Source organism: Argopecten irradians, chromosome 7, assembly GCF_041381155.1.
Source record: "Argopecten irradians isolate NY chromosome 7, Ai_NY, whole genome shotgun sequence".
NCBI lineage: Eukaryota > Metazoa > Mollusca > Bivalvia > Pectinida > Pectinidae > Argopecten > Argopecten irradians.
In genome coordinates, this window is record NC_091140.1 from 16,651,796 (window position 1) to 16,665,281 (window position 13,486).

A 13,486-nucleotide genomic window follows, 5' to 3' on the forward strand; every position below is an offset into this window, starting at 1 on the left:
ATCGCATTTAGATGGTGTGGGGACAAATTTAAGACGTCAATGCAATCAAATAATTTCATCTTTAAACAACTTTTTGTCACAATGTCACAGTTGTTTTTATATTCAATTTATACAAATGTATATATACATATATATCTTATGATTCCATAACCGTATTATACGACACAGTTTTACCTGAACATCAATTTACATTTTACAAAGCTATGCAACTGATTTCATGTGTTGCGTTTATCGAGAGGTTACATAACGGTATCATATATCTAAAACATAAATTCCTCACTTTAACAGCAATGAACAGGTAAGTTTGCACATACCCTTATTTGTCACGTAGGTAGAACGCGTGTTATCGATAATTTGTTTTTAGCGCATGTCATTTCTCGGTATAGGTCAATCTTTTGCTACCCGAGGTTATCGCTATTATGAAAGCAATATGGCCGTGTATATATAGTACAGTGGACTATAGAACAATTATCTTGACGTTCTCTGATCGGTTTTAAGAATGGCGGCTCAGACTCCAGTACAGGGATGTACTCATCATCCCGGTATGGGGTTTGTATTTGTCTGTACGTTATGTGACAATGAACCTATTTGTATCAAATGTGTAACAGACCGCCACAACAAACACGACCTTGTCGTATTAACGGACTTTGTATCGGAACAGAAACAGATAATCAAGCGATACGAAGAAGAACTTTCCAAAACTCACATTCCAAAGTTGGAGAGTGAAATCAAAGAAAACGACGAACACTTCAAAGGAAGCAAACAACTGATTAGTGAAATGACAAACGATATCAAACGTCACGGAGAACAAATGAAAGAAGAAATCGACAAAATTACTGACAGGTTATTAAAACTCTGTAAAGATTTTGAGAAGATGAATGAAGACATCACCGAGAAGAACAAGACTAAATTAACTAAACGTCTACATGAGCAATTAAGACCACGGCTAGAGAGATGTCATCAGGTTCTAACTTCCGGAATCAATGATGACGTCATCACACTGGCGCGGGAAACTCGAAACACAAAGTGTGTCTCATCGGCTGCGATCGATCTAGGAACCTTGAAGACAGCAACCTTCAAACTAGGAACAATCCAAACAGGACTTCTGGAAAGGATGCTTGGTATGGTGATTATAACCGGAGAAATTCCAGTGTTTCGACCAATTCCAAAAACATTTGTCATATCAACATTTAAACCACCATTTCCGTACCAAATATGTCGGACATGTCGTACAGGTGACGAGGCTTGGTTATCGGTTTGTGACAAAAATCCAGTATACAAAGTAGATCAGAAGGGATACATAAAAGATAAGATCGATTGTAAGGTCAAGGTTCATTCCATAGCCGTGTCACCGACTACAGGGAGGGTGTGGTTCTGTGTTAGGGATGACAAGAGTATCCGAGAGATAACGTCTGATGATAACATAGTAACATGTTTTAACGTAGGATCGATCCCGAAGTCTTTATGTATCACACAGGAAGACATGGTGGTGGTAGGAATGTTTGGTGGAATATCCTTGTACACCACAGAGGGACGGATGGTGACTGATGGAGCTGGTCGTGTCTGTAGACAGAATGCGGCAGCACCCCATCACATGGCGTACAGCACCTTTACAGAAGACGTCATCGTTGCTGATTCCGACAATGTATCGATTAATGACTACATGGCGGGTAACAAACCAGGAAAACATCCCCGGGTCATCGTGATGGATAAACATCTGAAACTGAAGTTCGAATGTCGGTACATTGGTGGTTTGGAGTCACAAGCAGGGCGTGATTGTCAACAGTCCAGGTTCTACCCAGTGGATGTTTGTTTTGACGGAGCTGGTGATGTCCTTGTAGCGGAAAGGGTGACAAAGTCAGTGATACTTATTGATGGGAGCAATGGAAACTTCCTGAGGACCATCTACATCTGTGATGGCAGACTACCCTTGTGTATCAGTCTACAGAATGGCAGCTCTCTGTGGATCCGACATAACGATGATGGAATGAAAATCATCAAGTATAGAAAGTAATTTGTACAATTTGACGCTATCGCTTCTATCCAAAGTGCAGTGCAATCGATCGAATACATATTCGTATATGTCAGCAGTTGAAATGAAAGTTTCTGATCTGTTTGAACTGCTCAATAAAGACATGGACATTCCTGTTGCTTATATAGTAACTAACATTTTTGTTCCTCACAACATCATAAGGATAGAAGTTCTTTATCTTTGTTACATAATTAGTGTTGGCTTCTTGGAGTATTTTTAGAACAAACTGGTCAGATATGCCACATTTATGCGATATTGAAAATTAATTTTGTTAATACGATAATTGGTTATGTGATAAGAAATGACATTACGTATGAAATTGACGTTTGTTCAAGTGTTGGAGTTCTTTTAAAATCGTTATTGGAAAAGGAACTGAGCAAATCAAACATAATGTAAAAAATAGAGAATTCAAAATGTTGTTGAGATATGTTAATGACTTGGTCTCGATGAATTAGATTCAATCCATGACAATCAAGTGCTCTAAAAGCAGAAGTTCTATAAGACTAGAACTTTTCTGATCTTTTGAAGATTATCAATCATTCATTATTTTCATCATTTTTTTTTTATTTATCGAGATATGAAAGAAATTTTGTTAACTTGATAAAATAGAATACGTTTACACGTACGATTCCACTGACTTTCATTCTCGGATTTTTTCATCGTTGTATGAAAAAATGAATCGGCCAATCTGAAAGCCAGATTTAGTATAAAAATATTAAATTTTTAAAAATAGTATGAATATTTTCAGTTGCCATTATGGAATGTGGGTGATTTTCACGGACACATTATATGAACACCTCTACTTCAGATATTCAACTTTAATTTGGAACGTCATCGCATGAATACATTTATAAACTAAACATAATCAAACATAGATTTTATTTGTTGAAATTATTTATTATAATTTTTCACTTTCCGTGTGCATGACTACTTTGTATTTCACTTTCATGCTTCTTACTTCCTCATTCAAGATGGACATTTTACCCTGAAACAATGATATTCTGTAATTAACAACCTTTTATTTATTGAAAAACAAAGTGATATACTGTATTGTTATACTGTGGTGTATTGAATTTCTTAGAATCTCATTGTCACCTACCGAGCACGGTAGACAGAATTTCATTTGCAATTGTTTATGAACAATTAGTGAGACAATATTGTTTGTAAAACGGAAATATCTGGTCATCGCTTTGTCAACGGGACACGACCGGATATACATCTGAATCATTGTACCAGGTTACTCATCGGTTCAAAAGCACTGCAAAATAGATAGGTCATATTTCTGCGTTTGTATTAGTGGTATTAGGGATAATCAGGAAATGATAAGTGCATTGTTGCAAAACAAATTAATTTTCATTTGTTGATCGTGATACTGTACTTTCGTCTGCTTGTCAATATTAATATCAACATGATGTATTGGTGTTTATCAAGATATAATTAACATTTAACACGTGATTATATGACACTAAAGAAAACAAAGTAAACCGACTACTGTCAAAATGCTTATTCCATCTTTTAAAGATGCACCGCCGCCGACAGATCATAAACGATACTCATCGTTTGAACAATTATGGAATTTACCTATGTGAATGTTTGTCTAATTGACAGAAAAATAATGAAAAATAAAGTGTTGTAACCGAAAAGTTAATGTTTTTTATAGAGAAAAATACCATTCATCAGTGGTGTAGTATATTTAAGAGTTACTCATCACAATTTAATATACAATGTATTATCTTGATGACTGCATCATCAAATCACAAAGCCATTTAAAATGCAGAAGACCTCTGACAGAAATACAATAGAAAAAATGTCCAGTTAAAAAGTAAACAAAATGTAAAAATGGGTAACGAAAAAATACCGAATATAGAAAAAAAAACTATATTAATTTCCATAAAGATGCACTACCGCCGACAGAGCATAAACGATAACCAACATTTGAACAACAACTGATGTAAAATCGTGTTAATTTAAGGAATGGTTTTTATTGTTTGTTGTTTACTGGTGTGTAAACTGCATTTTTGGTACAGATATTTTAAATGACGCTCGTTAGCGCGTCATATTGAAATATCTGTACAAAAAATGCAGTTTACACACTATATGTTGATTTTTTTATTTGCTGATATATAATTTAAGATTTACATTACATTCATACATGCAATATATTGAAGACTTTTCATACAGGTTCAATAGGCCTAATCGTATGCGCATTCACACTACTTACGGAAGTCAGTGTTCCGTTGTGTGTATTCTTGCGCGGCAACCACTGCTTTTACGCAAGTGTAAACGATTCGCAGTTGGTAAGTTATATAGCAAAAGAGAAAACGAAAATGTAAATATATATGTCTAGTAACTGAAAATTGTATATAACATAATTTATTTTGCTTTTGTGCATGCTTAATCAGTAATTTATTCTATATAGGGCATAGTTCCATGGAATTTTTTCGGGATGCAATTAATTATTTTTAATATTTTTATCTTGAACTATCGACAGATCATAAACGATACTCATCATTTGAACAATTAGGGTGTTTACTTATGTAAACGAACTTTTTCAGGACGCAGTTTGTTATTTTTAGTATTAAAATAAGAAGTTCCAACTTTTCAACGGTGGTAATGGTGTAAAGTAAGTAACTTTTGCAACTTAAGAAATATACTAATTTGTCTGTTCCTATTTTTGATAGACAAAAATACCATTCGTCAGCGGCGGAGCATCTTTAAGATTGCAATATTGATTATCTCCCCTGCCCTGTCAGAAACACACTTGAAAGTACTTCAAAAATTCTTTACACATTTTACATCTACATATACATGTATTGCCGATCCCACAGTTTGAAAAATATGAAAATGATGACCTGAATACCCAACCAATCTTGCCCAAAAGGGAATTTCCAGAAATCGATTTTTAGTTTGATCAAGTAAATCCGACCGATAGCAGACGTTAGATAGGAACATAATCTGATTTATTTGATGTATTACAATGCTTGTCCGTATAAAACAGATTTTTTTTTCAAAATGAAAAAAAAACAACAAAAAAACTGGTATTTTAGCAAATATATCTGAAGTCAAAGGGAGTATAAACTCAATTCCAATGTTAGATGCAAAGGAAACAACATTAATCGTTAAAATAATCAATCATATTTTAAGTCTTTGTCATAAGAAAGTTAGATTTATATATTTACAACTACACAAATGTATGTATATCTCAGCGAATAAGTGAATTTCTTTTGATTTTAAAGAGACATTCCTCAAATAGTTTGAAGTCAAGAACACGGGTAACTGTTGGTGTAGTAACGATAAAAGACATTCCTGGTGGTTGCCAGGGTGAATGATCCATATATACATCTACGTCACACCGTTTTCCAGTGTATCAGCGCCCTATACAATATGTATATATGGCCATCGATAGAAAACGTTCGACAAATTTGTAAACTGACCTTATGGCCGCGACGAGTGGAGTAACGGCCAGAGGTATCTGTCTGGCATAGTGCGGGGATGGACATAGAAGCGGAGTAATCGATAGCTAGTCTTTACTGGGTTTGTCGGTAAATAGTCTTGTTTTATGAGCTATGTCCCTGCTGATTCAAACTGACTGTTGATCGTCTGCTCCGGCTCCGTTTAAGTTCTTAATATGCCAGAATTTTCATCGTTTTGCCAAATATTCTACTCGATCGATTTTATGGCATATCGTGCCCAAATGCAATAATATTGATATGATAAACAGGAACAAGGGAATTCGGAATATGAGAGAGGGGCTGCTGGCAATATTATCTACTTTACGAATTGCTGTATAGTTGTCCACAACATGGGTGCTTGGCCATAATGACAAATTAGTCCCGCCAAGCGATTTGCCTTACCATGGGCACGGAGACAGTAAGCTATATATAATGAGACAAATCGCCAGTCTGATGTGGATAAATTAAGACTGGATAGTACCTTAACACGTTATGCAATACAATAGTTCTAAGTTCACAGTGGAACAATCCCGCACAAACATTAATAGTAGGTAGACTTCACACTGCAACGACTCTAAGCTTCCAAGAAACGACAATATTTTTGCATTGTCATAAAAAGGTTTGAGTCTAGTTTCGTTTAGCTACAAACGTTTCAGCATACTCGATACTCCAGGGGTTATTGTCACCAACGTTACGTCCAATCCTGGAATATTTCATAGCAAAGCTGAATGGAGTTCAGAAAAAATAAACTGACCACTGTCCTACAGAGGCTTTCTTTGGAGATTACAGATAGTGACCGTTTTTCGATCCATTTTCAATGTAGTTTGGCTAACTAGTCGCTAACCTCCAACAAGATATGGCCCCGGTGATGACCTGACCTAGATGTTAGTGTCACATGGGTGAATAACCTAGTTATTAGACTTCCTTGTCAGATTTCACCGACTGACACAGGAAATGCAATACAGAATCCATTTGGTGACAGTCAGCGATAATTGATCAATTCCACTCGACAAATTTACGTTGAGTAGCTAAAGAGAGAGATGTTTCATACAGTATATATCATACATGGATGTTTCCATGATAAGACAGAATGTTACGTGGGACGCGTCTGACCCTATTTGAACTTTGATAAACAGCTGCACGATGATTAAGTCGTGCTAGTGGAATACGGAAGGATATCTTATTATAAATGCATCATATTTTTTATTGCGTCCATAGTAAATTCATTATTATTCAAAATACAATTTTAATAAATTGACACTCAATATACCATGTAAATAAATACATGTAATATGTAAAATATGTAATGATTTATGTCATTAAAAATGAAATATAAATCAAATATTCAAATTTATTGGTGTTCCGGTTGCCGTTCGAGTTTAAGATGTCCCGACATATTACCAAAGAGGTTGCATTCTATGTGGTTTTTTCCTCCGGGTAATCAGTCTTTTCTGCACCATCTATACCTGGCAAGTCTCAAAGACACAGTTTGGTCATAATCAAACCAAACAATTAGTACATATGTCTTATCAACTTAAAGATGCTATACCGCTAACAAATAGTGTTTTCCCTATCACAGAAGGAGAAGATGAATAAGTACTTTCCTTCAGTTACAAAAGTTTATTATTTTACATATTACCAACATTGAAAATTTTGAGCTTTTAAGTTTACTCCAAAATAAAAATATTAGAAATAATTATAAATTCGTCCCGAAAAGCCATGGCACTCTTTCGTAAATAAAGCAAGTACTGATTGTGCATGTACCAGAGCAAAATAAGTTACTATTATTTGTTGTGTTATTTGGACATAGATTTACACAATTAACCATCATTTTTTGTTCAAATGACGAGTATCGTTTATTCACTGTCGGCGGTGGAGCATCTTATAGAGATCATTGGTAAACATAAGATGATTCATATTGGAAAAATCATTGTCTCCATTGCTTCATCACTTAGTAACTTGTACATGGTGTTGCATGTAATTCAAGAGGTAGAGACACCGATGTCACAGCAATATGAATTAGTGGTAAAATCATTATATTTGCTGAGATCGAACGCCGGCAAGTAAGGTGAAAGGCGAGTAGGTTAGTATAGGATTGTGATGATGAATTTAACATCTAAATGAAATATCAACACAAACACGTTTTCTGGTACACTGCTTTCCTGACATTTAGGATACATCGTGTACTGTACTTTAAAAAACAAAACCAGCGATGTTGATATAGATATAGCCGGCTAGCACACCAATGGAGTTTACATTTACACTGCTTTTGCAATAATTGATAAAATGATAAACACTAATATATCCGAGTCCATTGGCGTTGCCTGCTCAAATCACATTTGATACAACCTATAGGCGTCTGACATTAAACGAACGCAGACACCGAATGACGCCAAAACTAGAACTAATACATACATCATATGCCTACATTGATAACAGCAAATCATTATATTAGGAAAGTAACTATAGTTATGAGTATTATTACTAGTGAACGCGATACCGTTGCTAAGTAACGTTATCATTCTAAAACAATAATTCTGAAGAGGGAATGTTACGTAATTGAGATCCGGTCTTAGACTGAACTAGTGTCCAAGGTTGTAAGCGTGAATGGCACATCTCAAAATTCTACGAAATGTCTTGCAGTATTGATATATTTGTCTTGCAAACGAATACACAATATCAAATAGAGAAAGTTAATGACTTTAATACTTCAGATACAGGGTCATCGTGTTTTAGCAGGGCAATGTCCGGTGTTTACTTCAAGTATTCCGGCTTCCAGCACCAACAAACTTGACAAGTCCATAAATGAATCTGGCTGTTAATTAAGGAATAGATGTTTATTTTGTGAAGTCTATGAGGGTATAATGATAATGGAGCACGTGTAAATTATGGGATCCAGTATCATTATACCCTCATAACCTCAACAAAATAAACATCTTTTCCTTATATTTACAGTTTTTCAAGTAAATGAATATCATTTATTCCCGCGGCAGTTGCATATTTTTTATTAAAATAACCATATTTTTTTTTTATCTCTTCCGTTATCGTCAACGAATTCGATTGAACAGCTGATTAGAATCGAGTCATTCATATGTTCCCGCCAAAAGTGGGGTCATGACCCCACGTTGCTAAGCCATCGACTATTCCCGTTAAAAATAGAATCGCCGCGCGTGCTGTGCTAACATTATACACTGATAATGATAATATTAGAAAGCGTGGTTATTGAGTCCATGTCAGTGCAAACTGTAAATATTAGGATGTAATACTAATAAAACCAAAACCAAGGTTATGACGTCATAGCTACTTTTGACGTCACAGTTTATTTATGACATTGCCGTTTGACATGTCTTAACGGTCAGTTATGTGATAGTTATTTTATTATTGGTAGGTATCGTTGTAACGTCATTATTTAATGAGTAAATAATTCGACGTTTTCTCTGAAAAATGACGTTTCACTCATAAAATCATGACGTAACAATCAGTCAATCAGTACTTTCCTAAATGCAAGGGTAGAAACATCGACAAAATACGCAAATACAGAGTTAATAATGACCAGAAAATTATTTTGAAAAGGAAAATGAGTTATAGAATTAGTAAAATCACACAGTCGCAGTTGACTGTTTAATCTATACCAAACAATACGGTACTCATACTTTATATCGCTGAGTTAATCGTGAAGTGAATTTGTCTGGCATTGCTATTTTTTTTATCCTTTTTCATAGTCACACAACCATAGCTTTGCGAAATAACATATATTAAACTCGTTAAAATGTTCGATATGACACTCACCGAAAGGCTTTTGATACATCAAATTAGTAAACCAATTTAACACATACCGACTCGGATCCACCATTTCTGAAAAGACTACTTTATATTTGATAAAGTGTGATGAATTAAGCCGTGAAAATCATGCAAATGGCTTTAGATGTCATTTCGTTTCACTATAGATGTACATATAGTGACAGTACTGCTAAAACCATTTTCTGCTCTTAGTTGTACTTGTAAAAATTAAATCCAATGCATTGAAAGTACTGTATATACATATGTACTGTGTATTTTATTGATAAACTAAATATAACTTAAGGTAAAATGGTGAATTTCAAATCAATGAGTGTTACAACCAACATGAACACATTCATTTCTATATAGTTGGTTTCTTTTTTTTTATATATCATTACTATAATTTTGATTAGTAATAGGTAACTGGCTTCCAGGAATATGTAATTTTTTTTCAATGTTTTCTGTTTTTAATCATTATACTGTATTTTATATCCGTAAAAGATAAAAGAGCAAGATTAAGAGTCTATCCTGGGATTGAGGTGACTGTCTTAAACTTGTCCCAGTAAAATCGATATTACATTTGGGGTTTGACCTCTGCTGCCGCTTGTGCGCGTGAGTATTCTATCATACCCCCAAAAATCACTCGTGTTGTCTGCTCGGTGACAGAAAATGAACGTTCCTAGCAGACAAATGTAATAGATCCCACTGTGTCAAGGGAGATAATCTATCTCATCCAATGTGGACAAGATTGAAAAATACGGGTCATCACCTCTGAGGGAAAGCACGAGATGGCAACTTTGCAGGGATGTCCACTGACTTGAAATATCCTTTCCAAACAGGCGATATGGTAGCGGTGGTGATATTGAACGATGGGATGTTACCAGTGGTATTCTTGCACTTGTCAGTGTAATTTACCCATGTCTATATAGAATAAATATTATTTTACCCGTGGTAGTGATAGAAAAACGTTGTGTAGGGCAGTAATTATGACGGACGATGTTTTAGCAAGAGATCTAATTGTAGCTACTTAGCGAACGGTCCTAGATTCAATTTGATTCAAGTTAGCAACGAATCTTGACAAATAGGCCTTATTGATTTTTATTATCAAGTTATGTATGATGTATTCCATATTAAGCTATACCAGTACTCCCTGTTAGCGGGTTAAGTGAAGAACAGTGACAAATGGTTCTCCAAATATGGTTCTAGAAACTCAAATAGGTTCTTCCATGCTGCAAGGGTTTTGTACTGTTTAGCAAAAAACCCCATTGAGTAAGGTTATTGATTGCTGGAAAACTGCAATCGGTCTGTCAGACAACTTTGAATTTACATGGAAAATCCAATTTCTCCAGCAATAACGTGGCGTTCTGTTTAACGTAGAGGTGATCGTCATCGACAAGAATGATTGAAGCGTAACGGGGAATACAGGCACGTGTGACGGTGGAATGCAAGAACGCGCGATCTCTGATGGTTACTATCTATTCGGATTCGCAACATTGAACACTTAGACATCAATCAATAGATTGGTGTTTGGGAGGCTAATTCTCGTGCTCATTTGCGGATGTGGTGCCGGCTTAAAGACTCTGGATAATAAGTCGGAATTACTCCAGACGTTTTGTTGGCGGTAGGCTTGCTTGAACACACCAGAAGATGAACTAGGTGGATACGTCGCTGTGTGTAATGGATTCGACTTGTGTGAAACACTTGTGCTTTGTACTAGGTGTCAGAACTCAATAGTAGTCTCGTGTTCCTTTGGAATTCCTCATATTTATGTGATCCGTTTCAAACTCATCACAAAATACCATGCGGAATTTTATTTTAATATTCTGTTTTCTCTGGAATTTTCCTGTTTGGACAGTTTTTACACTGAATTCGTCCAAACAGTGTGTGCATGGTAAGTCAAGATTCATTATTTAAGTTTAAAACATGCTAAGCTAACGTTTCCCTTGATAAATTGAACTGTTAAAGGAAACAAACTAGATGAAAACTAAACGATTATAAGGTTTTGCATTTGCAACGTTTCTCTAAAGTTTTATAAATATTCTAATAACTCAAAGTGTGGTTGAACATTAAAATTGTAAATTACATAAGACAATTCAAGCAATCGAGAAATTTCAAATGAAGAATAAAATGTAGATTTGGTACCGTTAGAACTGATAATGTTCTATCAAAAATTTCGAAATAGGAATTTTTTGTGTTGAAAGGTTATTGTCTGTAAAATCGTATTGCAACATCTCTATTCAAGCTAAACGTGGTCCTTGATTCGGGTCTTCCAAGTTTTGTTCTATGTTGATGTGCCATGAATAGCAGTTCTATAGTAATTTGAGTCTTGTCGAGAAAGCTAACACCTTTTACCGGTATAGCAGAATATACATTCCGATATTGTGCTATTAGCGGAATATTTATTGTTTTTATATGAAATTCTTAAGCAGGTTGTTTCCTTTTTATATATAACGTCTACTACATAGTTGTTTCATATCGCAGATTTTTTGTTATATCATTCTGTAACAGTGATACACTGTCGCGGGTATCTAAGGCTGTGTGTTACTGACCGTGACCGCGACTATAAGGAGATTTTATCTTGGCGAATATAGAGAGATTCAATTTTAGCAAATATCTGGAGATTTAATCTTTGCAAATATAGAAAGATTTAAACTTCGCAATTATAGGGATATTTTTTCTTCTGGATTATAAGCAAATTTAAGTTTTGCGATTATCGAGAGATTTAATCTTAGTATATAGGGAGATTTAATCTTCGCGATTATAAGGAGATTTAATCTTCGCGATTATAAGGAGATTTAATCTTCGCGATTATATGGAGATTTAATCTTCGCAAACATAGAGAAATTTCATCTTCACGAATATAGGGAGATTCAATTTTCGCGAGATTAAATTTCCACACCCTGCGATTAATTTACAACTATACAGTAGTGCAGGATATTTTAAATATACGCTTTCATTGCAAGGTACATGGTATTAGATACTTAATAATGTTAATTCTTATGTAAGTAATGTAGATCACGAATCTGACAATCCATGAATTAGGATACATTGGTATTAGACACACCAGATGATATGGCATAGCAATATAGGGATCATAACGTACCACGCTGACATCACAAATATATTTAACGAAAATGCTTTCATTATTTATATTTCAAGGACACTAAAACACTGCAGTAACTCTACCATCGCTTATACCGTAGTAACACGTTTTAAAATTGACAAGAAAATCATAATTTCCAAAAAGAAATAGTCAACCATGTCTTGATATGATATGACCAGTATGGTTTTTTAATATGCGCTTGTCCCTTAGAAACACATGGTTGGTTTGTTCAAACGTTAGCTTGATCAGTCACTTTAAAATGTTTATTCGTGGTAAAATATTTAAATCTAGTATGTTTTTTTGCACACCGTTTTCCTTTAATCTCCAATGGTACTGCCTCGGGACCCACATCCTCGATAAACCGGGGGTTCCGATCTACACCCCTGGACTATCTCATAGTGAAATTGGAGACAAAAGAACATAACAGGTAATTTAGTCGTTTGATGTACATCAAAAGTGCCGAATAACGGTACACGTTAATGTTGTCGACTGTGTGGCTTTGATATTGGGCGTCGCTCTCTCTGTAGTCTTTAAAGAAAATATTTACAGGCCTGTGATTGGTTCAGCTGTTTTCCGCTGAGCTGCCTGCAACTTTATATATAGGCTGATGAGATACAATGAGTTATCTATTATAGTTTCTGTCATCGCTCATCGCATGTTCCTATCGTATGATCCTGTCAACTCAACACGAGTTTTCTCATGTGTTTTAGCCAAAACTATTTTACACAAAACAATCGTTTTATAAAAAAAAATTACAATTTGTTTAGTTCTTACTTGCCTATGTATTATCTCTAAATGACCCTGGCTGTCGATTTGCCGTAAAGCTGAAACAAACAAACCTTGCTCATCGCTCTGAAGATTTGAGACCGAGGCGATTTATTCATCGGTCGTTGACAGCATTTACTAATCGGTAGGATGTTCTGTAAATAACTCAGGTTATAGCCTTCCGTGTGATAGCACTATGATGTAAAATTCGATAGAATGGCGTGACCTCCTAGTGCATTTGACTGTTAGTTTGCAAAAGTTGTCACTGTCAAAAGAAGAATAAGAGGAACAAATATATACATATATATGGTAATCTCTAAATTACAAAACATAATACTTACACAGACACCTCTC

The 13,486-nt window shown here is 35.1% G+C and overlaps 1 protein-coding gene across 1 annotated transcript; it reads left to right on the forward strand.

The window, feature by feature from the left end:
• The first annotated feature begins 429 nt into the window (after window positions 1-429).
• LOC138327697 (uncharacterized) lies at window positions 430-2,907 on the forward strand. The gene has a single exon (XM_069274008.1). It carries the CDS (start codon window positions 500-502, stop codon window positions 2,012-2,014), a length of 1,515 nt encoding a protein of 504 aa, XP_069130109.1. The 5' UTR covers window positions 430-499; the 3' UTR covers window positions 2,015-2,907.
• Window positions 2,908-13,486: the final 10,579 nt, after the last annotated feature.